This window comes from Rhineura floridana, chromosome 2, assembly GCF_030035675.1.
Source record: "Rhineura floridana isolate rRhiFlo1 chromosome 2, rRhiFlo1.hap2, whole genome shotgun sequence".
In the NCBI taxonomy this organism is placed as follows: Eukaryota; Metazoa; Chordata; class Lepidosauria; order Squamata; family Rhineuridae; genus Rhineura; species Rhineura floridana.
Window position 1 is genome coordinate 192,030,558 of NC_084481.1, and position 26,101 is coordinate 192,056,658.

The window sequence follows — 26,101 nt, forward strand, 5'->3', positions numbered from 1 at the left end:
CAGGACACACACTGATAGTACACAGGATTGGCAGATCAAGGTCAAAGAAAGGATACAGGAACTCCCAAAACCTACAAAAAGCACAACCAGTTTTCACTTTAGCTTCTGAAGGGAGCTGGAATCCCTCATTAACCATTTGCTTATAAAATAGTAGTTTAGGGGTGGTTAAAGTGAATCAGAAGGAATCTCTCAGAAGCACATTTAACCAAGCTATAACATTGGGGGGTGGGGGGACAACAAAGTAGAATAACTCCAGGCTCAGAACTATCATTTTAAAGTAAAATTTTATTTTTTAAGGAAATCAAATTTTATGCTGCATTAGAGTATACAGCTTGGGAACTTATTACCTGAAGAATTGCCTCTGCTCATATGTATATACCCAGGCCCTGAGGTCATCAGCTGAGGTCCTCCTTCATGTGTCCGCTTAATCAGAGTGGCAGAGAATGGTTACAAGTGAGAGGGGCTTTTCCGTCCCCGAGAGGGGCTTGTCTGGTGATTAAGTTACAGTATTTTTGGCACAGGGCAAAGAACATTTTGTTTTTCTAGACTTTTTAAAATCTCATTGTAAATTAGTTTAAAGTTTAGCATCTTAATATTCCCATTCACAATAACTTCATAGGTTAGCTCTCTGAAGAGTACTATGTGACACTTATTTATTTATTTATTTATTTTATTACATTTTTAGACCGCCCTATAGCAATAAGCTCCCAGGGCGGTGTACAGCATGATAAAACAGGTTAAAATACAAAAACACAATAAAACATAATTAAAAATTTTCAATTTTAAATTCAAATTTTAAAATTTTTAAAATGCCTGGGCGAAGAGGTAGGTCTTTACCTGGCGCCGAAAAGATAGCAAAGAAGGCGCCAGGCGTATCTCATCAGGGAGGGCGTTCCATAGTTCGGGGGCCACCACTGAGAAGGCCCTAGCTCTAGTTATCGTTCTCCGTGCCTCCCTATGCGTTGGGACACGGAGAAGGGCCTTCGACGTCGAGCGCAGCGACCGGGTAGGTACATAGCGGGAGAGGCGTTCCGCCAGGTATTGCAGTCCGATGCCGTTAAGGGCTTTATAGGTAAGAACCAACACTTTGAATCTGGCCCGGAAACATATTGGTAGCCAGTGCAGCTGGGCCAGGACAGGTGTTATATGATCAAATTTTTTTGTCCCAGTAAGAACTCTGGCCGCAGCATTCTGCACCAGCTGAAGTTTCCGAACCGTCTTCAGAGGTAACCCTACGTAGAGTGCATTACAGTAGTCCAATCTAGAGGTTACCAGAGCATGGATAACTGTGGCAAGGTTCTCCCTATCCAGATAGGGTGTATTTTTATGAATATGGCTGAATTTGTTTTAATTTTTGCTCTATATGCTGTGTTTTATAGTGTATTGTTACCTGATCTGGGGTGTTGCTGTATTGTTATGATTATCAGTTATTTTAAACTCTGCTGTTGCCCAGAGAACTTTTATTATGGGGTGTCCAATATATAAATATTTAAAAGTAAAAGAGAAGAATTCAGAACAAATTGTTAAAAGCATAGAATAACTCTGCAAGCTTCTTACGTACCTGGCCTACGGTGTTCCCTGACGAGAACTTCTATATACTTGGCTGTAGAAAATAGTCCTTTGTTTAACTGATCTGTAAAGATGGAGACTAACACATGCTACATCAGGACAGCAAAACATGGACAAGCAGGAAATTGCCCCATGGCACCCTAGGTCCCAAGGGAAGTTCTTTCTGAGGCACAGAAAACATCATCTCGAACATCCCAGTTCTGCCTTTTCAGTAGGCACAATCCTACACTGTGTGGGAAGGACAAACTCACTGTTGTAGCTAGCCAGACAAACGTTGGATTGGCTTATCAGAGATGATGATTTCATGATTGAGGGCCTTGGGCCGAAAGGTGGAGTATGTATAAATAATAATAATAATAATAATTCTGTGCTTTAGAGGAAATGGAAAATTAAGTATCCTTTAAAATAGCACAGCTAATCCCTTAGGAAAGCAGGGCTTGGAGTTTTCAGCTATGAGCTGATGGGCAGTAACTTCAAGCCTCACTTGGCTTGGTTATTCTTTTGTAGTGCAGCTTGACATGCTACAACAGGTAAAATGGGTCACCTGACATCATAGTAACATCAGGTGACTGACTGGTAGGCAGGGCTTCACCCACCTGTCAAAGTGGCCTGCTGGGATTTGGGGTATCCAGGATCCAGCCCGCTGACTGGATCTTCCCTACTCCTGCTTTAAATGCTGAGCCACAAGGTACATTTCACATCTCCACAAAGCTGTCAGACATTTATTTTAACCATTCACAGTCCATTCACAGCTTTATTTATTCAGTAGGATGAAAGGTGTGGATTTATTTTATTTTTTATTGTATTTATATACCACCCCATAGCCGAAGCTCTCTGCTTTTAATTCATAAAGGAAACATTATAAGTTCAACTCCAAATGGATTCCAATGAGGTTTTAAGTCTCAAATAAGGTGTTTCCAGGAATGCCTTCCAAAGATATGAATGCAGTCACAATAAGTGCATTCCTGTCTAACTTGGCATAAAGAAGAAAGGGGTATTGAACATTAAGTATAATCAAGACATTCAATGAAAGTTAAAAATATAAGCAAGGTCATCTTGAGAATAAAGTCCTTAAGTTACTGCTGTTAGCAGTCTAGTACCCAGAAAGAAAGAGTTCAATTACCATGGTTATACATGCCCATGCAGTTTTTTTCCTAGGGTCAGGGGACATAAAAAGAAAACTATAGTCCCACATTGCCCACTTCTAATATATGTGAGGCATGTGGGTTCCACTTCTGAATCTCTGGATTCTTACTGAAGTATCTATAGAAAAAGTTTCACGAGTAAAAGGAAAAAGGTAAACAAACACATACTGATCTCCTGGATCAAAACAGAAGTAAGCACAGTTAACACATAACAGATAATTTTTAGAGTTCCCGTAGTGTTTAGTAGAAGATTAATCAGATTTCTCTGAAATACCCTGTATCAATAACTTATTACAACCTCATACCTCCCCTAGAAGATGCAGGTGTATATGAAACTGCTTTTTAAAACATACTAACTTTTTCTTTCTTGTATATAAGCATTAATGTACTATCAAATCCATGCTTCAGTGCTAGTACTAAACAAATATGGTATTTTAAATTGATGTACATTGATTTGTCATAAAAATTAATAAATCCTTTAAGATAAATAAATTATGTAAGAGATTTGCTGTACTCTCTCTCTTTGTGGTCTCTAAAGATTTACTGTAGGTTAAGCAACAATATTTCTGTGAGGCCATCAATTAACATACAAATAGAGCCCTGGCCGCTGGGTGGAGTGGTTCTCCTGAAAGCTAATTGGGCTCATTGCTTCATTTTCAGCGTACTTGTGACACATTTTCACCAGCTGATCAGACAGATGGTTAGAGTAACTGTGAATTTCTTAGTATAGCATATTAGTATACAGAAAGAACATGGCTTACAGTAAGGGCAGAACACAAAGGCATTAGCACAATGTTAAGCAATAACTGGCTCGTTCATCAGTGAACAGGATCTTATTCAGCCTATAGGTGGTGCTTTACTTTTCCTGGTCTGCAGCACTAAACAGGCATAAAAATTTCTGCTGTAATGCTAGCAGACAAACAGTTCCTAAACTGCGTTTTAATTGTAACAGTTCTGTGTTTCTGGACAAAATAATATCTGAGAGACTTATTGTGATTTAAGTTTGCTGTTTATTTTATATCTGGAGTAGGAAGAATGTTGAAGTGTGTAGGTCCATGAGTTAACACGTTGCGAGTCTGTTTTGATTCTCTTTTTGATCAAAAAAGAAAAACCACAGTCGTAGTTAGCAAGCAGAATAGTTCAAAAATAAGTAGGATTTAAAAACAAGTTCCCCACAATTTTCATTGTATTTTGCCCCATAGCAGGGAGGGAAAGACATTTAAAGGATCTAATTTAGGGTGAATGAGAGAAAGAGAGAGATGTCTTTCCATCAAGTTCAGGGTTCTTCCTGGAAAATCCTCTCTTTTCTTGGAGGCTGCTTTTACTGCAGTCAGTTCTTCAGGCACAAGATATCTGTTTCCCAAATCTGTTTCTTCCAGCTGTACAATTTCAGTAGCTATGGATTTTTTGCACTTAACTCCTCCTGGACCATAAGAAATATAATCAACAGGTGCAAGAGAGTAAGTTCAAAAGTGCAGTCTTCAAAATGACACAATTCCTGTCCCTTTTTCTCTTTAGAAGCTTTGACTTGCAATGTGGGCATGTCGCCACTAGATGTCTCAAGTCCGATTCCAGGTAATAAAGCAGCTTCTCAGTTATACTTCTTTTAATGGATTTACACACATTTTCACAGAACTCTTGATCCCAGCTAGACAGAAATTAAAAACTATACTATAAACTGGGACTGGCTTCAAGCTCCTGTCCCCTCTACTCACCCTCAAGTACAGTCTCTGCTTCACAAAATTAATAGATCTCAGCAAAATCTCAAAGGTAGACAAGATCTTCCTCTTTTATTCTTTTTTCCAGCATCACACACAGTAGGGAATGCTGCAGAATCTTGGAGGAAACTTATGAAAGCACATTCTTTATTAGCATTTTCTACCTTGTTCCATGTAGGGAGAGGCACTAAGTTCAACAGCGTAGGGTCTTCCTTCATCTTCTCTTCAAAGTCCCTACCTTCTTCACAGAACACTTCGGGGAATTCTCGGCTGCCTGTGAACTCTGCTTCTCTTCAACTTCTGAATGCAGACAGACTTCTTTCTGCTGAGGGGTTCCACCCTCAGCGTTGCTGGATTCACCCAACACTTCTCCTCTCAGCTCATCTGACTTTACAACCTGTTCCAGTGAGGCCTAGAGAGACTTGAGTCACAGAATTATAATTAAAAAGTAATTGTGTGTGTATTTAAGGAGATTGATGTTTAGATGACATTAGAGTAGCAGGGATAGGTTCAAAACAAAATATCAAAAATATGGTGAATAATAGTTTAGGTTTCTTACACACCTGGCCTTTAGCTTCTGGCATGGAGACCTTTTAAGTACTTGCTTGTAGAAAATAGTATTTTATTTAATCTGTGTCTAATAGCAGGGCCCATGCTTCTTTGGAACACCAAGGCATGGAAAAGCAGGAAATTGCTACATGGTTTTTCCCTGTGTTCTAGGCCCAAAGGGAAGTTATCTCTGATGCATAGAAAACCACCTTTTTGAAGCTCCTGGCTCTGCTTTCTCATGGCAAAATTCAGTCTCTCACTGAGAGTGAGGGACAAATTCACTTTGGGCATGGGCCAATCCCTGTTGGCCACAAGTAGCAAGGCAAGGCTTGCACTGGCCAGTCGGAGACGATGATGTCATTCTAAGCTCTCCTTTATAGGAAATGGAAAAAATTAAGTGTTCTTTAATTGACAAGACATCCATTTTTATATTGTGTTTATGTCTTTGTTCTTTTCCTAACTCCTATAGTGTTACACTGTTCTTTATATTGTTTATATTTTTAATTTTGTGAGCAATTCTGAGTGGTTCTACTAGAAGACTAGTTTAGAAACTAATTAATTTTTCACAACTCCACAAAGCATACTTTGCCAGGATATCAGAAATTTTACCATTCCTAGTTCACCCACACTTAGCCTCACACGCATCAGGATGAAGAAGTGGGAAGAATATTTAGGAGGTTTTCACAAAAGAAATGGCATATACGTACATGCATCTCTGAGAAAACAGGCTAATTCTAATGAGTTTTTAGGCTTAAAATATGGATCTGGTCTAGTTAATCGACCAGACTTTAAAAATCAAGCTAATTTCTTCAGAGAGGGACGGCTTGCAGAATTACCAAACTCCTGATCTCCAAAAAGCCTTATACCACTGCTCCAGATTTAAAGTGATTGCCACAAAATTGTCCAGTTAGTGCACTGCATCCTCATGTGACAGGAAACCTTAAGAACATATTACCCCTGCCGAATCAAGATAGAGGACCATCTACTCCAGCATAGTGACCAACCAGATGCCTATGGGAATCCCACAAGCAGGACCTGAGTGCAACTGGACTCTCCCCACTTGCGATTCTTAGGTATTCAGGTACATACTACCTCTGACAGTAGAGGACCTTGTTATAGCCACTGTATGAATCTAAGTGGCAGGGCTAAGGTTTCAGAATTCAGTATACTTACTGCCCTTGTCTATTTTAAAAGCATTCCTGGAATTGTTTTACCTCATGACAGTTGAGAAGCTCCATTTCCCAAGGGGTGCATGGGATGAACTACTCCCTTGCATTCGTCAGTACCAAAATATACTTACACTAAGCTGGCTGGTGACTACAACTGGTGGACAGTTCTTGGCATTTGAAATCCCAGGGGATGCTGCTCCTAAAGTTTTATTGCCTCCTCTGGCAAAATATTGTACATATTTTCTAGGTGTATAGCTTATTACTGGAAAATAGTTTACTTTTTAGAGGAAAGGAAAATGCAAGAAATTGGAAATGTTTCTTTCTTGGAAATGTTTTTAGACTTCTTCTAAGACAGCCCCTAAATATAGAAAAGCAGTTCTTAGCAACAGTGAGTCTGGGAACTGATGGCTAGTGCCATGGCCTAACAATGCCCTGATGTGATTAGGATTTTAGTATTCAACACAGAGGCTGAGTGATGTGGCCATATATCTAACAGTTGGTGTAATATTATAATGGATAGAGTAGAAAAGAAAAGTTCAGATCCTTGTTCAGTTCAGCTCTGTATATACTTCACAGAGTTGTGAGGCTACAAGGCTGTTCAGGGGTAGGGAAGGATACAAATGAAAGAAATAAGATATAGATGAGCAAGGTCTTCCTGGGAATAGTCAGATAGGCTTCCCTGATATTAGCTTTTTAAAGTACACAAATCCAAGGGACTCAATGCTACAATAGAAGCCTAGTACACATGAGGACTTGCTGCATGAGATTCTCTGAGCCCTAGGGAAGCACACGGAGAAGGGCCTCAGGAGACAAACACAGGCCCCAGGATGCTTCACGTAGGGAGAGATGGTCCTTCAGGTATTGGGGTCCTAAGCTACAATAAGGCTTTATAGGTTAAAAAAAAAACAGCCCTTTGAATTGAGCCTGAATATTAATTTGTAGCCAATGCAGTCTTTCCAAGATTGGTGTGATATGCTCAGACCCTCTTGCCCGAGTCAGCAACCTGGCCACTGAATTTTGCACCAGCTGCAGTTTCCAAACAATCTTCAAAAGCAGATGTATAATACATTACAATAATCTGACCTAGTGGCTACCAGAGAATAGACAACAGCAGTTAAACTATCCCTTTGTTTCCTTTGTCCCACCCTAACCATGAATTGTGTCTTGAGCTTGCCTGCCATCGGTTCTGAATTACTCAATCTCCTGTTCCATCTGATCATCTATATAATGGATCATAAGTGGAACTTTGCATGGACTTATCTCTGATATTCTTTGAGAGTGGTCCACACAGTTGTCCTCCTGCCTCCCCATATCTTGTTATGTTGAGATATAGCCCTGATCTGACAGTGTAGAATGCTGTATAAAGGTTCCTTAAATAAAAGCCGATTGATTTGCTTTTCAAACCCTAACACTAGCTTTCTGAAAAATGCAACAGTCTGAGGCTGGGACCATTGCTCCCATTAGTACGATTATGTGTGGATACTCAAAGGTGATTAGTTACAGGTAGGTAACTCTGGTTCTTCTGTATTCCTGAGATTGGATGATTCTTAGAAGTGTAACAGTGTTCTTATACTGAATCCTGTTTGGTTGTGTAGGCAAAGTGTGTGTTTACTATTGAGATTAGCATGTAGGTTTCTTTGGATACAGCTGGGGAGGAAAGGAATTGAGGAATCTTCTTGTTCTGTTTTGCAGTTTAACTCTTGCTGGAGAACTTGGTCTGGACATTATGGATTGTAATGCTCAGCTTCATGCTGCTCTGTATGAGCGGAAACTCCTGTCACTAGAGGTACGGAAACGAAGGCGACGTTTCGGCAAAGTGAGACCAGGACAGGCAAAACTGTCAGGTACATGCAAGTCCTGCCTATTTCCCCATATTATAACATTAATGTATGGGTTTAAAGGATGAGGCACTTCTCTTGCATGTGTGGATCCTTACCATCTTCTGGTGGTTGTTTTTAAAAGGAAGTGCACTTAAGTTATTTCCTGTTTTGGTTGTTGGTTGCTAGCATCTATTCTATGTGTGTGTACTGTATGGTGGATATGAGAGCCTGAATTTTTCTGCCTCTCTTACTGATGTTAAAATATTGAGAACTGGTATATATTGATTCTAACAGTGTCTTCACAGTCAACTGACTTTGTCCTTAAGTCAGAAATGGAATGTGAAGAAGAAGAAGAGATAGTGGAGGAGGATGAAGAACTGGAAATATCTCAAGATGAAACAGCTGGCTCTCTTAGGGACATGCAGGTGAAATTTAAACCAAAGTTGTCAGAGCAAGTGGAACCTGCCCAAAAGGGGAAGTTGCCAAAGGAGTCTGAACAGAAACCTGTACATGAAGGGCTGCTGCTTCAAGCCAAAATAGAGCCAATGCCAAAAGATGCTGAGCTTCCATTTAATTTGCTACAGATTTTGCAGGCAAACAGGAATCTAAGGTAAGAGTTTTCATGAGATTGCTTTGATGATCATAGTGGCTAATATGAGGACAGACATGTAAACCAGAGTCCTTGTCCGCTTGTGAAATGACTTTAGTTATGCTGGCATGTATCGTGGTTGGTGCAGAAAATAGTTCATTATTGGTTGTGCCTTTACAGGACTTTCTAAATGTGGAATATCATTACCTTGTGGGAGTTATTGCTACAAGATGAAGCGATGGCTACTAATGGCTTTTGGATAGTTTAAAAAAAGGGCTAAACATTCATGGAGAATATTGACTGCTTTTAGCCATGATAACAGAATCAGACTTCCAGGTTCATAGCTCAAAACCAGACACAGGGACAAACAATTTGATGAGTGTTATTGCCTTCATGACCTCACTATAAGCTTCTGCCAGGCTACTGTTGCAGACTGAATGCTCCGGGAGATAGATCTTTGGCCTGATTCAGTAGGGCTGTTTTTGTGTAGTTTGTTTTATATGGATAATTGTAGCTTCAAAACACATGCTGTTTCTTAATGCCTCACTTTACATTCTTGCTGCTTCTTTTTGTAAAAGAAAGTATTAACTCTGCCAATGATGACTTTATTCATATTTGTTTCATTTATATCACACTTCTCCTCCAAGGAGCTTGAGGTTCTGTACAAGGATCTCCCCTTCCCCATTTTATCCTTGCAACAACCCTGTTAGGCTTAGAGGCTGTGACTGCCCCCAGATCACCTCATGACTTTTGGGGCTGAGTGGGGATTTGAACCCTAGCTTCTCGGGTCTTACCTCAACACTAACTATTGCACCACACCTCTTCCTATACTAGTGAACTATTGTGCTTTTGGAGGCAGTGGGTAGGAATACTTGTATATAAGGAAAGTTTCCATGTCAAGAGCAGTATTTTATATGCATCTTACTTTGTAGAAGCTTCTCTTTCTGCCAAATGTCAAAGCCAAAGGCAATGTCTTAACCCGGGCAAGGAACTGGAACCAGTTAGTGAGCTGGATCCTGATTTGACCACTCACTGTGGGGGAGTTTTGACGGATGCTCACCTTCAAGGGAAGAATTGGAAGTGCACTCTAAGTGCATTTTGGGATGCTCTCTCTTCTTTGCAGCTGCAGCTTGAATTCAAGCTAGGGCTCCAAAGGCTCTTGTCAAAAAGTGGGGCTTGCACACCCTCCTTTTGGCAGGGATCATCTCTGATCAGGAGTTCCTGAGTAGAGCTGATACCAGTGGGGCTTGTAGTTGGTGCCAAATTTAAAAAGTATCAAATGCAAGCCCCGTTTGTCCAGGACCAATCGAAGGTGCACTTTAAGACTGCCAATTGTTCCTTTGTAAGCAGAGCTTTACATGTCCCACACCTGACATCATAAGATAACAGGTATGGGATACATAGGTTGGACTGGGCCAAGCTGAACACTATTCAAATAGATGCAGCAGACTAAACAGGTACAGATGCGCAACTGTTCTTATAATCATCTCTTGAATCCAACATATGCTATGGACCATATTATGATTGCTGAAGACAGAGGTGATCATCTTGGTCTAGCCATGTGGATTATAGTAATAGATGAGAATGATGCTGCATGGCAATAGAGTATAAAATGCTTAGACCACAGAAGGGGAACCTCCAGCCCACAGGCCATATTAGGGCCAACAGAGGTTTTAACTAACTTTTGCTTGCTTTTGTGGTGCTCATGTTGAAGATAAGTGAATTGATAATTCTACCACAGTTTCTTAAGCTTGTTCAAAGTCTTCAGGTTATTTAATGTTTTATTAGAACAACCATATTAAATGGAAAGATGCAAACTTATGTTTGATTTATTGGGGAGGTTTTAACTATTCTCCCCAGATTATAGTGATATATGTGCTTCTATTTCTTCTTCTAATATTATAGTAATAGTAATAATAATTAGCTGCCCATCAATAAATATTGTCTGTGTACCTTACAACAAAATGTTACAAACACAATATATAGTAACTAAAAATTAACAATAAAAGATAGCAAATTGCATAGAGGCATCATAAAAAAGATTACAGCCTAGATTTAAAACTCAGTTAAATCTTATGGGTTGGATCCAGATACTGGCCTAGTTTACATGTCATTGTAAAGTAGGGGGTGCCAGCCTTTTTTGACCAGTGGGCACATTTTGAATTTTGAGAAAGGTCTGTGGTCACCAGCCACAAAATGGCTGTCATGTGGGGGGTGGCATGGCATAATACAAAATTAGGGAGAGTGCACCCATTTCTGCTTCCTCGCCCCCCCCAACAACCTCAGGCTTACTATGGGAAGTCAGCTATGTCCTGCTGGTCTAGATTATGGAGATCAGACACAGATATGCTGTTACCTTCTAACAGAAGGGAACATTCCCTAGTAGCAGCAAAAATATGCAAGGTAGCCACACCATACTCACACACACACTCATTGCATGCATGCAGACTACAGACATAAATGGATTCTCTTTCATACATCCACACTTCATATAAATATATCTCCCTTTTCTCTGCCCAAGTACATCTCTTCCTCTCTCTCACAGACTATACATACATAAGCTTCCCCTCGCCCTGTCTCACACACACACACCACACATATATCTCTCCTCTTTCCCAAGTGCATATCAATGTCTCTCTCACACATGGGCATCCTCAGGAATTTTTGGGGGGAGGAGGGCTATTTTACAAAGGCGGGGGCAAAGTAAAACACTGAAAGGGTGAAGCAGGCTAATTTCTTACCATTGTGGCCAGAGGCAGCAGAAGCAACAGGCAAAGCCATCGAGGCTATGGCAAGATTCTTTCTGCACAGCTGGGGTGGAGAGAAGCCGACTGCGTGCAGACACTGTTCGCCACTCAACCCCCTAGCAATTCTCAAGCTTGAGGATGTTGAAAGGGCAAGAGAATGCTGAAATTCAAAGCCTTGCTGATCATTGATGCAGGGGTGTCGGGAGGCAGAGCTGGGGTCCCAATCCCGGGGAGCTGGATCCCGGAGAGTTGGGAGAAGAGTATTCGGATGGATGGCAGAGGGAAGGGGGAGGAACTTCCCCCCTTTGGAGCGAAGACGAAACAGAGGAACTGCCAGTGATCAGTTGGCAACTTTCGTGGCTCAATGTGAGTTATATCTGGATGTCAGGCACACGGAATTTCCAGACGATGGGGCTAAAGTGGCCTTCGTGATTAGCCTCCTGGAGGGAGAAGCTGCAAAATGGGTGACTCCGTATCTCGTGAGAAAGGATACTGTCTTAAGAAGGTACAGAGGATTTATACAGGAGATGACCGAGATGTTCCAAGACCCGCAAAGAGCTGAAACAGTAGCGCAGCGACTAGGCACTCTGAAGCAAGCTAAAGGGACTGTTTTCGAGTACACTAACGCTTTTAAAATTCTGTCCCAGGAAACTGGTTACAATGATGCCGCCCTGATGTTTATGTACCGGAGTGGATTAAATGCTGAAATCCTGGATGAGTTGGCCAGGACCTCCCCCCCCCCCGCTGACCTACCAGGGCTCATCCGGCTATGCCTACAGATAGATCGCCAGATGGAAGGAAGGCGCCTGGAAAGGAAGCAGGAGGTCCCGAGATACTCAGCCTCGGCATCCCGCAGCAAGACCCTTCCCTCTGCAGGGATGGCAGGTAATGCAACTGAGGGACAGGGAGGGGCTAGGCCAAGATTGTCAGAAGAAGAAAAGGAAAGACGACGTCAAGAACGTTTATGCTTTTATTGTTCAAAGCCGGGCCACGTGGCCAGAGACTGTGGACTGAAAGGGGGGAAAGCTGAGCCATCGGGGAACTAGAACACCCAGTCCACGTGCAGGCCGGTGGACTGGGGGCAGCGTTGTATAAAGGCCCCCCAACGATCCAACCTCCCTCAAAGGGGGTGTTGGTCTTGCCTATTCGGATTACAACTTCCAGAGGAGTGGTGTTTAATTCCACTGCCTTAATTGACAGTGGAGCCTCCACAAATTTTATTGATGCAAAGTTAGTCAAGCGTCATGGAATTTTCCGGTGGAAACTGGACGCTCCCCTAGCTGTGGAGACTATCGATGGGAGACCCCTGAAGTCAGGAGGGGTGACACAAGCCACGGAGGAAGTGAAACTTCAAATTCCTGGGCACGAAGAGTTCATTTCGCTATACGTGTCAGATCTCTCGAACTTTGAGGTGATTCTGGGAATGCCCTGGCTAGCAAAGCATGAACCCAAAATAAGTTGGAAGGAGGCGGTGGTGTGGTTCACCTCACAGTATTGCCAGGAGAACTGTCAACCTGAAGGAATCAAGAACACCTTAGCGGGGGCAGTGCAAGAGATCGAGCAAGTGACCCTGCCGCCAAAGTATGAAGAATTCAAAGATGTGTTTGATGAAAAAGAGGCAGAGACTTTACCCCCTCACCGCCCTTACGACTGTGCGATTGATCTAGTGCCAGGAGCCAGCATCCCATCAGGGAGAATCTACTCTCTCACAGAGAATGAGAGGGAGGCCCTGAAGGAATTCCTGGATAAAAACCTGAGGCGAGGATTCATACGCCCCTCACAATCCCCTGCGGGAGCACCACTATTGTTTGTGAAAAAGAAGGGGGGGAACTCAGACCCTGTAAAACGACTATCGCGCATTGAACCAGATCACCATCCCCAACAGCTACCCGCTGCCCCTGATCTCAGAGTTGCTGGACCGACTGCGCTCTGCAAAAATCTTCACGAAGTTGGATTTGAGAGGAGCGTACAATCTGATCAGAATGAAGGAGGGAGATGAATGGAAAACAGGATTCTTGACCGCTTACGGACAGTATGAATACCTGGTCATGCCGTTTGGGCTTTGTGGAAGGCCAGGAATTTTTCAAAAATTCATGAACGACGTGTTTAGAGACTTGTTGGACACGTATGTAATCTGTTACTTAGATGATATCCTGGTGTTCTCAAAGAACCAGGAAGACCACGACCAGCATGTGAAGACGGTGTTGAAGAGACTGAGAGAAAATCACCTGTATGCTAAATTAGAGAAATGTGGATTTGACCTCAAGTCTCTAGACTTCCTTGGATATCGAATCTCAGCGGAAGGCGTGGAGATGGACCCAGGGAAAGTAAGCTGCATATTGGACTGGGGCCAACCTGTCACCAAAAAGGATGTACAACGGTTTTTGGGGTTTGCCAATTATTACAGAAAGTTCATTCCAGGGTTTTCCAAATTAACAGCTCCTCTGACTGACTGTTTAAGGGGGAAGAAGAAGTTTCAATGGACAGAGAACGCCACCGAGGCCTTTGAGGAGCTGAAGAGAAGGTTTGCTACTGAGCCCATTCTGCGCTTTGCTGATCCGAACCGCCCTTTCGTAGTGGAAGCAGATGCTTCAGATTTTGCCATCGGGGGGGGTCCTGCTACAATTAGACCAAGAAGGGAAGGAGCTGCACCCCTGTGAGTACTTCTCTCGGAAGTTAAAGCCTGCAGAGAAGAACTACACAGTTTGGGAGAAGGAGCTGCTGGCCATCAAGGACTCTTTTGAAAACTGGAGACAATACCTAGAGGGGGCCTCTCATCGAATTGAAGTGCGCTCCGACCACAAGAATCTTGAAAGCCTCCAAACAGCCAGAAAGCTGAACCAGAGACAGATAAGATGGTCCCAGTTCTTCACTAGGTTTAACTTCCAGATTACTTACCATGCCCAAGCCAAAAACCAGAGAGCGGATGCCTTATCCAGACAGCCACAATACAAAGAAAGCGAATCCGAGGACCAGCCTCAGTACGTAATCCCACCAGAGAAATTAACGTTGGGAGTATGCCAGCCTTCATGGGAAGAGGAACTCAAAAAGGCACAACAAGAAGATGCAGACATGCTAAAATATCAGCAGGAGACGGGACACTGTCAAGACTCCGAAGTAACCTTTCACTGGAGAAATGGACTGTTATGGTTCAAAACCGCCAGATATGTGCCAGAAGGGGAATTAAGGCTCAGAATCCTACGCCAGTGTCATGATTCCATCACAGCGGGACACTTTGGGATTTACAAGACCATTCAGAACGTGGCCAAGGACTTCTGGTGGCCTAAAATGCGTCGGGATATTGAGAGTTATGTAAAGTCCTGCTCTGTCTGTCTGCAGACAAAAACACAAACAGGGACACCAGCAGGACTGTTACAACCGTTGCCTGTCCCACACGAACCCTGGAAGGACCTCTCCATGGATTTTATAACTGATCTACCCAAGTTCCAAGGAATGACAGCCATCTTAGTAGCGGTGGATCTACTTACCAAAATGGCACACTTTCTTCCTTGTGCAGGGGCCTTAGAGGCTAAAGAAACGGCCAAGTTATTCATAAAAGAAGTCTACCGGCTGCATGGATTGCCAAACAGCGTAGTCTCAGACCGAGGAACTCAGTTCACAGCCAAATTTTGGAGAGCAATGTGGAAACAGTTGCAGACGGAATTAAAACTCTCCTCCGCCCATCACCCCCAGACAGATGGGCAGACGGAACGCTTGAACGCCGTTTTGGAAAGATATTTACGAAGTTATGTGTCCTATCAACAGACTGACTGGGTATCATATTTGCATTTTGCAGAGTTCGCCTACAACAATTCTCTGCACTCCAGCACTCAACAAACCCCGTTCTTCGCTAATTATGGATTCCATCCTAAAGTCTTTCCAAGCAGCTCAGAAGGAATGCTGGTACCGGCAGCTGAGAACTTCCTTAAGGAATTGCAAGCGGCGCAACAGACACTGAAACAGCAGTTAAACGAAGCCAAAACGGAGTAGAAGCGAGTTGCTGACCTGCACAGGAAGGAGGGCCCCCCCCTTCAACCGGGAGACCAGGTATGGCTGTCCACCCGCTTCCTCCAGATGCCGGGCAAATGTAGAAAATTACAAGACAAGAGGGTGGGTCCTTTCAAAATAGAAACTCAAATCAATCCCGTGGCGTACCGACTGAAGCTGCCTGACACGTTTAAAATACATCCTGTGTTCCATCGATCCCTCTTAACGAAAGCCGCCCCTCCCAGTGAGTTACGGCCGGAGGAACCTCCCGGAGCTCCACTCCTGGTAAATGAGCAGCTTGAGTTTGAAGTTGAGGAGATCTTAGATTCCAGGATCAGACGCCACAAGCTGCAGTACTTGATTCACTGGAAAGGCTATGGGGTGGCTGACAGATCATGGGAAGATGCAGCTGATGTGCATGCTCCAGAATTGGTAAAACTTTTCCATCAACATTTTCCCCACCGTCCCAAGCCAGACAAGGGGAGGGGGGCACAGCCTGGGAGGGGGGATGGTGTCGGGAGGCAGAGCTGGGGTCCCAATCCCGGGGAGCTGGATCCCGGAGAGTTGGGAGAAGAGTATTCAGATGGATGGCAGAGGGAAGGGGGAGGAACTTCCCCCCTTTGGAGCGAAGACGAAACAGAGGAACTGCCAGTGATAAGGTCGCTTAGCAACGGGGAGCCTGAGCCCTCCCTGGACATTCTCACGCCTCCCCCTCTTTCAGGCTCAGAGCAAGAGGGGGAAGAGGGAGGGCTGCTCACAGCCGAAAAGCGGGGAGGCAGTTTACCATCAGCCCCTCCCCTATCCCCCATCCTGGAATCGGAAACTTCAGAAGAGGAGGGGGTGATGCTTCCCCCCTCACCGCGCACACGCAGACAGCTGAAAAGACAAGAGAGAAGGGGGGGAAGGCGGGCAGTACCTGAGGGGCAGTTAAGGAGGAGCGAAAGATTGCGCGCCCGTTTGGCCCCTTCTTAAAGAACAGGCGGGAAGAAGTCCCTTGCTCTGTCAACTTTCTCCCAATGCCGCAGGACCTGTATCCCTGTATTGCTTCATGAGAAAACGCAGTCTTTGTTTGGACATTACCCTAATAAAACACGAATTAACTACAACCGCTGGTCTGGTTCCTGAGTCACATCCTGGGCCTGACAAGGGGGGGGGAGCAATCAAGTGATCTTGCAGGGATCTGGTATGCTCAAACACTTGACTAATGGAGCAGTTGGAGCAATATGATGAAATGGCACTGCCACTTATGTCAGCTCAAACAAAATGGCGGTGCCACTCAATGTTTATGGTGGGCAGGGCTGGCCCCAGACATGCCAGGGCCCTTGGGGACAAGCCTGCCCTGGACTCTGGTGGATCGCTGCCACGGATCACATGCCGAGAGCTCCACAGCCCCTGCCATAAACCTCAGCTGCCATGTTGGTAAAGGGCAGTGCTGCACGCGCAACTGCACAAGAGCTGAGAAAGGTAGTTCGAAGCAAGGGAATGGCGGGGGCTCCGGAGTTCTCGGTGTGTGATCCGCGGCAGTGATCCTGCTGTGAATTGCTGAAGGGGAGTGGAGGGGCCCCTCAGCCAGGGCCCCACCTGGCCGCCCTTTGGAGCTGGCCCTGATGGTGGGACCCACCAAGCTCCATGCCTGAGAGAAGAGCTTCCTCCAGGGAACTCTGATGAAGGCAAAATGTCCCTTGTGAGGACCTGACACTCCCCCCGGACTCCAAGGGGACAGTAGGGGGAAGCCACGAGACACACATGCAAACACACAGAGCAAAAGAAGTATGTACTGGTAAAAAATTACACTTAGTATAACAAAGACTGTAGTAACACCAAAGGGGGAGAGAAGGAAGCAAATAGATGATAGGAAATGCACAAGATCAAGAAAAGGCCAATACTCAAGAGAAAACAAGAGGACCCAACCATCACCAACCCCAGGTGGGGTCGATCTGGCGAGAGGGATGACTCCTCCCCCTGGAGAAGAGGCAAAGGGCTTTAGTGGATCCTGACTGTTCCTTCCAGTAGGAGGCGTCATCCTTTTCAGGAATGTCATCCATCATCCCCAGTAAACAGAAATTCAAGGTAAGACAAATTTTCGTTATTTCTTACAAAAATGAGAAGAATGGTATCTGTATATTTTGCCTCATATCTCAGGTTCTGAAAATGCTAGAACCTTTTTTTAAAAAAAAGAAAGCTGGATATCTGGGGATTATGGTTCATGCTGGAAGCACAAAAAAGGCTTTCGTGGGTGCCATCATGGCCGTGAGTGCCAGGATGGCAACCTCTGCTTTAAACCATAGGTTAAATTAAATTATGGTTTAAAGTGAATGTGCACAACTCCTTTCTTTCCTATGTGGAAGAAACCAGAGAATGGTTTGCTGTTATGTGCAAACCAGCACTTGCGGTTTATTTCTCTCCTAACAAACTAAACCAAGAACAGACCTTGACTACCATTATGATTTGTTAGAATAGAAACAAACCATGAGTGCTGGTTTGCACTGAATGTGAAGCCAGCCAGCCTCTGGCTTGTTTCCTGTTTGAAAGAAATGAAGGAGCTGGGGAGGAGTGTTGCAGGGACTTTTGAACAGCATGCTTCTTCACACTAAACTATAGTCTAATTTAAACTATGGGTTAATGTGACATATGAACCAGGCATTAGTCACACTTCAGTCAGTTGATTTCCATGGAGCCTTACATGAGTCATAACTTAAGTTTTCCCACTGGTTTCAAGCAGAGCTAAAAGCAACTAATTTCTTAGTCTGGCCCTCACCCTCTGTGTATAGAGGCATCATGTTTCCTATATTCTTGTAAAACTGGCCAATTCTACCAGTTACTTCCTTAATATGAAGGCTTTTCCATCACATGCCCAGTTTTAAGTTTGTAAAATAAGTCCTTCATAAAATGTGTGCTTTGGCCTCTTCATCTTTCCAAGACCTGGCTCTTCAGGCAGGCTTTTGGGGCGGGCTAGATTTTATCTTCATTGTTTTTATATTTTCAATGTCTAGATATTATATGCCTATGTTGTACGTCGCCCAGAGTGGCTGGACAGCCAGCCAGATGGGCGACTAATAAATTCTATAAATACATACATACATACATACAAATGGATATCATCATTGTTGTTCAACATTCACTTAATGCCCAAAGTGTGCCAGGTGCTATACAGAATGCTAAAATAGTTTGATACTTATCCAATTGGCTTACACTATTTATCTGTTGATAGACAAAAGTGAAGACAATGTTGATAAGAAGTAGTGAGAATGGGGGTAGGTGTGCTAATTGTTCAATATTATGTGACAGAGAAGTTTCACTGCTAACACTTAGGTAAAAGTAGAGTACAGCATCTATGATGGTGATGCTGTACAGGATTTGTCAATAAAACCTGCATTTTCCTTTGCTGCTTCTATTGCTATTGGCTCTTGCCTCACCCACCATAGCAGTTAGGTGGGTTCCTTTGTGAAGCAGTGTAAAGCAATGTATGGTATGCAATGCCGAGGATCAGAAAGGACAAACGGTTGAAGAGTTAGAACATGTAGGTTCTTGGGTGATATTTCTTTCTCCTGTGCATGGAAAAGCTGATCTCAGGTGGGTAGCTAGCTCCACCTATCGGTTGAAGGAAAGAGAGTGCTAATAGATTTTTTCTTTTTACGAGGACTTCCTCCTCTGCGCAGCTCCTTACTTCAGTTCTCTTCTGCCTTCCACCAAGGTCGATTGTTTTCTCTCTGCTCTGTGGTTCAGGCCAGTATAGTTTTGTGTCTTTCAGTTGTGTGTCCGTGTTTTTCTTTCCCCCTGTATTTCTTCCTTAGGTACTTTATGTAAAAAAAAAAAAAAAAGGAGGTTTACGGTTTTTTACTTTCAGTCCCCCCCCCAAGGAACTTTGCGGCAGCGCTAAGCTGTCAGCGAAGTGGGCACCCCACTCCCTTTTCTGTTTGAGACCAGCCTGTTTCCTTTGCAGGATCCAGCACCCCCCCCCGAGTCTTGTTACCTCAGTCGCGGCTTAGCGACCTTGGTGGTAAACGCCTGAACGGCCTTCTAGATCCCCGACGGGAACCAGGAAGCCTATTTCGTCGCACTCATGCAGGGCGCCGAAGGAGGCATTGGGAAAGGACCTTCTCCCTCCTTGCTCATGGAAGGCCTCAGCGGGGCCCGCTAGACATGCGGAAGCGCGGTTGGCCTTCCTCCTCCCCCACAGCACCAAAGCATTATGCACAAGCTACTGTGGAAGCACTCAGTCCTAGTAAGATCCGCAGTGTGGTTTGTTCCCATGGGGAAAGCAACACGCAAATCGGAAAATACTTCAAAAAAGCACAAGTCACTCCCGCCTCCCCTCAGAATGGAAGTTGAGCCGCTGCCATTACCTAAACAAGCCATGGGGCTTTTAATGCCTATGGAATCCCAGGCAGAGGCAGCCATAGCCCGCCCCTCTACCTATAGGCATGAGGTGGCTGAGGCGTGTATTGTAGTGGGCAAGGTGGTTTCACAAGGACTGGTTTCTAAGAAGAATAGAGGAACCAGTCATGACAGACAAAGCCTTGAATATCCATAGGGAGCTGCAGAAATGGATGCTCACAGCATCATATACAGGGCACAGAGGGACCAAGAATCCCTATCTGAGGAGGAAGGTACCCAGCTCCATCCCACCTTAGATACAATTTTTTCTACAACATCTTCTCCTGGGGTCTTCACAGCTTTATTGAGGCGCCTGTGTCTCACCAAGCACTACAGGAGGCTAGGGGAGAAGCATCCAAACTTTCCTCCTCTTTGCGTCCACCATCTCAAATTCGGGGTGTGTGTGCACATCCCACATTGTTCTCATGCTCAGCCTCTCCAGTTGCAACTGTCAGCGCACATGCTGCAACAATTGAAGGAACAACTGAGGGATTCCCTGATAATGGATCTTGCTAGGGATCTCTCTGCATCAGGAGTTCCTGCATGACAGCCTTCACAGGACACTGCCACAGCAGCACCCGCTCTGCCATCTTCAACATTGCAAAGGGTGCAGGGCCGGGCTACAGTCAGCTCCCCTTCACACACGCGCCATCCACAGGGCAGTGCGTCACCTAACCCTTATGCCGCCTCTCAAGGCAGACATACTCACCTGCCAGATGAGGCAACTGTTGTCAGGGTCAACGAGTTGATTGTCCTCGATGAGGGAGAATGGAGTGGAGATTTGGAGTCTGAGGAGGTAGTACCCAATAGGATTTTCCAGGAGGCTCATTTCCTTCTACTCCTGTGCAAGGTAATGGAAGCTCTCAGTCTAAATTCTCCGCAGGATCCCCCAGCATCCAGAATTTCAGTGGTGTGTCCAGACCCGAAACCCAAGTCAAGGGTGCTAAAACTTCCATCACTACTTCCTAAAGTGACCAAGTCCAAATTTGATGTCCTGCCGCAGTTAAGAAATCTGTAGCAACTGCCAACAAATACTATATGTTGGAACAGCACATCATGGACCAACTCAAGGTCCTGCTAGTAGATGCTTCCATCTTCAATTTACTAACTCCATCCTTGAACACGAAATATTCGGATGCTCACCTAAAGGATGCATCAGAACGCAAGCTGGATTTAGGCCTTTGGAGAATTCATGAGGCCCATGCATTCTCCATCAGAGCTGCAGCAGCCTCCCCAGTCTTTGCAAGAGCGTCCCTGCTATGGCTGGAGGACTTATTGGACGACCCACAGAAGGATCTGGCTTGAACCTGGAAGTCACTTCTAAAAATTTCAAGAGCAGTGACCTTTATGGCAGATGCATCCATGGATGCCATGTAGTTTTCAGCAAGGTCTTTAGCAGCGAGTGTTTTCACTCAAAGGACCTTGTGGTTGCAACATTGGGAGGCGGATACTGCAGCCCGCTCTAATTTCGCATCTGACACTTATGTGGGTGGCAAACTATTTGGCGATGACACCCTAGCTGGAGTCTTGGAATCGAAGGAAAAGAAGAAAGCTATGCCTTCTGCCAAGAAAGAAGATGCTAAGAAATTCTTTACGAGACCTTTCCAGCCTTATTTGCCTTCTTGGTCCTTTTGAGGTTCCAGGGCATTTGGAAGAGCAAGGGATACCCATGCCAGCTGTTCCTTCTGGAATAGGCAACGTACCCACACTAAAGGCCAACAACCTTTCCCCAACAGATCGGGTTTTGGATCCCAGTCTCAAGAGAATATTTTATTTATTTATTTATTGCACTTGTATACCGCCCCATAGCCGAAGCTCTTTGGGCAGTTTGTAGCAACCAAAAACATTAAAACAAATATACAATTTAAAACAAATGTTTTAAAAACAATTTAAAACAATTTAAAAATTTAAAACAATTTAAATAAGCATCAATTCTGACGTCAGGGCCCCGCAAGTGGGAGGACGCCTTCAACACTTTGCCTACCGATGTTGGAAAACATCTTCCAACCAATTAGTGCTGCGCACTCTCGGATACGGTCTGAGACTGGAATTCATCTCTCTTCATCCAACTTCCTCCTCTCCCCTATCTCAACGTCTCCAGACAAACAGGAAAGGACCCTACAAGCAATAGCCCACCTCTTGCAGATTGCAGCAATAGACCCAATAAGCGAGAGGTTTTCAGAAAACTACTCTATATTCTTTACGGCTGCGAAAAAAGACGGATCCTTCAGGGCGGCACTCGATTTACAGAACTTAAATCAGTTCATAACATACCGCAGGTTCTGCATGGAGGCTTTGCTGTCAATCAAGGAGGTATTGAGAAAGGGAGATTTCCTCTCATGCATCGATCTGAAGGAAGCCTATTTACATATCCCTGTTTTCCCGCCCCACAGATGTTACCTCCACTTTGTGGTGGAGGAGGATTATTTCCAGTTCAGGGTCGTACGCTTCGGTCTGGTGTCTCCCCCCAGTGTATTCACAATGTTCGTGGTTGCTCTGGTGGCACACCTTAGGACGTGGAGGTCCATGTCTTTCCTTACCTAGACAACTTTCTGCTCCGGTCTCCTTCCCTCCACAAGGCTTGGGAAGGTCTGCACATCACCCTAGCATGCCTCAAGGACCACGGCTTCCTTGTCAACCAAGCCAAGAGTCAGCTTTTTCCAACACACCACATAATATATTTGGGGGCCACCATAGACTCACAGCAGGGACTTATAATGCTAGTACAGGACAGAGTGGACAAGGTAATTTCAGCTGTTACACAGCTCCTATCTTCACCATCGGTCGACCTTATGCATCTGGCAGGTGTCTTGGGGTTGATGGTCTCAACCTACCAAACTACCCCATGGACCCGTCACCACTCCCAACCACTCCAGTTGGCACTTCTACCTTTTCAGAATGACATTGTGGCCAGGCGTCACAGGAAGGTGGCACTTTCACCAGCTGTCCGTCACTCTCTCCAATGGTGGACTCACAAACCAAACCTACTAAAGCGAGTGCCATTCCAGGACCCACCACAGACCCTGATCACCTCAGATGCCAGCTTGACCAGCTGGGGAGCCATTTGCGATGGCCAGATAGTACAAGAGACATGGTCTCCACAGGAGTCGGCACTTCCAATAAATCTCCTGGAACTCCATGCAGTTCAACTGGCACTGCCACACGTCACGAACAGCGGAAGGTTAGGGGCAGTGCTGGTCAGGACAGACAACGTATCAGCCAAATGTCATTTGAATCGTCAGGGAGGCACATGCTCCCCCACAACTACAGAAGGAAGCTGCCTTACTATTTCAGTGGGTGGAGACACATATGGACTCGATCCTCGTGGAATACCTCAAGGGGGAGGACAACTGCCAAGAGGATTGGCTCAGCAGACAGAAGGTACATCAGGGAGAATGGAAGCTTCATCCAATGATTTTCCAGGAAATTGTGAGACACTTTGGCAGAGTCGAAGTGGACCTATTCGCCACTCACCTCAACCACCAGGTAAAAAGATTTTTCTGCAGATATGTGACACCAGAGGTGGAAGTTATAGATGCTCTGATGTCCCAGTGGCCTCAAGGACAATTCTATGCCTTCCCACCTCTTCCGATCATACCCAGGGTACTTCAAAAGATCCGAGCCAAAAGGGCAACAGTTCTGCTAATAGCTCCTTGGTGGCCCAGGAGACCCTGGTTCCAGGAACTGCTCGATCTCCTGATCGATCCCCCGTGGCAAATTCCCCTCAGGGAAGACCTGTTGTCGCAGGGACAGCTTCTTCACCCAGACCCAGGATGGTTGGTGCTTCATGTCTGGAAATTGAGAGGCGACATTTCTTAAAAAGAGGCATTCCAACTCAAGTGGTGGAAATTATGATGGACTCAAGACGTCCTTCCATGATTAGAATATATGAGACTACATGGAAAGCCTTCTCATCGTGGTCACAAAAGAAGGATCCCAAGGAAAGCAGGTATCAACGAGATTCTGTGCTTCCTACAAAATGGCTTATCCTTAGGTCTTAGGCCAAACACTCTTGGATGTCAGGCTTCAGCCCTTTCAGTGGTTCTGTCCACATCTCCTGAGAAACTGCTTGGATCTCACCCATTACCCAAGCGCTTTCTTCATGGGGCAACCGCATTGGCACCTCCTACAATCCATCGTTACGCAACTTGGGACCTACACAAGGTGTTAATAGCCCTACAGAAGTCCCCGTTTGAACCCCTAAGTCAAATTTCTCTACGCTTCCTATCCTTTAAGGTATTGTTTATTGTGGCTATTACTTCGGCCCGTAGAGTGTCTGAGCTGAATGCCCTGTCTGTCAATAGGAATTTCTGTGTGTTTCATAAAGATAGAGTGGTTCTACGTACTGTTCCTTCCTTTTGTCCTAAAGTACTGTCTTCCTTTCACTGTCAGCAAGAACTAGTGCTGCCTTCTTTTTGTCCTAACCCTGTCCACCCCACAAAGAAAGCTTGGCATTCGCTGGATGTGCGAAGAGCCCTGAAAGTATACATTTCTAAAACAAAACACCTACGTCAGACAGATAGTTTATTTGTGTCCTTTCACCCAGCCTCATTAGAAAAGAAGGTGTCTTCATCCATGCTCGCTAGGTGGATCAAGGCATGTATCACACTGGCCTACGCCTTGCTAAAGTTAGCCCAGCCAGCTAAGATAGTGGCACACTCAACGAGGGCAGCAGCCACATCAGTAGCATTTTCACGCCATGCATCGCTCAGAGAGATTTGTAGAGCAGCTACTTGGGCCACACCTAATATGTTTATTAAGTGCTATAAGATTAACACATATGCCTCAGTAGAGGCAGCCTTTGGGAGAAGAGTGCTACAGCACGTCCTTTCAGACCACTAGTATACTCAGCGTAGCGAGGTTCCCACCCTACATGGGTCAGCTTTGGTATGTCCCACCTGAGACCAGCTTTTCCATGCATAGAAGAAAAGACATTTGGTGTTACTGTAAAACGGTTTTCTCTGTGCATGTCAAAAATTGATCTCGGGGCCACTCCCTAGGGGAGCTGGGCTGCCATCACTATATTTCATTTTAGGCCTACAGCAGAGAACGGATGAGTGCTGTTGTCTCCTGATTCATTTTCTGTGGTTTCTATTCCTTTTTCTACATGTTGGTTGGCTTGTTGTTAAGGACTGAAGTAAGGAGCTGCACAGAGGAGGAAGTCCTTGTTAAAAAGAAAAAATCTATTAGCACTCTTCTGCCTTCAACCGATAGGTGGAGCTAGCTACCCACCTGAGATCAGCTTTTGACATGCACAGAGAAAACTTACGGTAAGACCAAATGTCTTTTCTGACTTGTGATGCAGAGTAGAGCACTGAAAGTGGTATTAAGATGAGTGTTTGTTTTATGTGCTTGCCTTAACTAATTACACAGTTCTGTCTAGGGTCTAGAGAATAATTAATAGGCAGCAAAATCCCTGCAACATTCACTAAAATTAAACATTTGGAAGATCACACCTGCAAATGTTGTTTCTCTCCCCCACTCCCAAGGTCTGTTTTTGAGAGAGAACTTCCATGTCTGAGACTTGAGCTAATCTTCCTTATTTGTTCTGGGCTTTATGGGAGGTCTCCTTTGCACCTAAAGCATTTGTGGCAGAGGTCTCCTGTTTTAGTGGATGAATCAAAACTGCTCATGAGGCCAGAATTGTAATTTCAGAATACACATAAACCATGATGATGATAAATTGCCTTAAGCTTATCCTGCTGTTGTTGATGTGAGAAGTACTCGCCCCTGCTTTTTGTCCTTCTATAATATCTTGTGTTATTCCAGTGAGAGAATGTGGAACTCTGATAACCAAACAAGTTGTTTTGGATTCTACTTTGAAAAAGGAGCTAGGGCTTCAACTCCACATTACTGGCAGCAGCAAATTCTGTTGTCATAGATTCTGCTTTTTTTCACATCCAGGTTGGCAACTGGGGGGATGGGACTTGGGACCTCCAGTTGCTCACCAAGATTGTTAAATGGTCTTTTGCTCTGTTTAGCAGTACTTCTGACTACTGCCTGTGCCTCTCTGTTTCTACAGCAAAGTTCAGGCTCGCAAGGCGTTTTCTGCCTACCTGCAACGTGTGCAGCTGCGCCTGATGAAAGAAGTTGGGGATCAGGTCCATAATCCTGCCTGGGCTGCCAAGGAGGATGAGCAGATGGTAAGAAACTGTGTGCTACTTTCAGGGAGGAACCCAACTGATCCTACTTAGAATTCCTGAACCACAGTTAGTGTGAAGCTGATTCCCATCAGCTTAGGGCTGTAGGAATGCTAAATACTGTTAACCATTGCAGAGCATCCTGCATCAGTTATTGAAATGAGTGCTGCTCTGGGCTCCTTTGACAGCAAGACTGGGACATAAAATAAATTAATATAAATAATGCCTCTTTCTGAACCAATGTAGATTGTTATGCACAGTAGGTAGAAGAACTGTATTTGAACTCTGGGG

General features: G+C 44.7%; 1 protein-coding gene across 1 annotated transcript in view; it reads left to right on the forward strand.

The window, feature by feature from the left end:
- The first annotated feature begins 4,237 nt into the window (after positions 1 to 4,237).
- LOC133377538 (tubulin polyglutamylase TTLL5-like) overlaps positions 4,238 to 26,101 on the forward strand; it is a 184,757-nt gene continuing 162,893 nt past the window's right edge. Inside the window, exons 1-4 of the mRNA XM_061611787.1 lie at positions 4,238 to 4,289; positions 7,843 to 7,994; positions 8,265 to 8,580; positions 25,693 to 25,813. Coding sequence (XP_061467771.1) covers positions 7,877 to 7,994; positions 8,265 to 8,580; positions 25,693 to 25,813 — 555 coding nt within the window. The 5' untranslated portion in view covers positions 4,238 to 4,289; positions 7,843 to 7,876. The remainder of the gene's footprint in view (positions 4,290 to 7,842; positions 7,995 to 8,264; positions 8,581 to 25,692; positions 25,814 to 26,101) is intronic.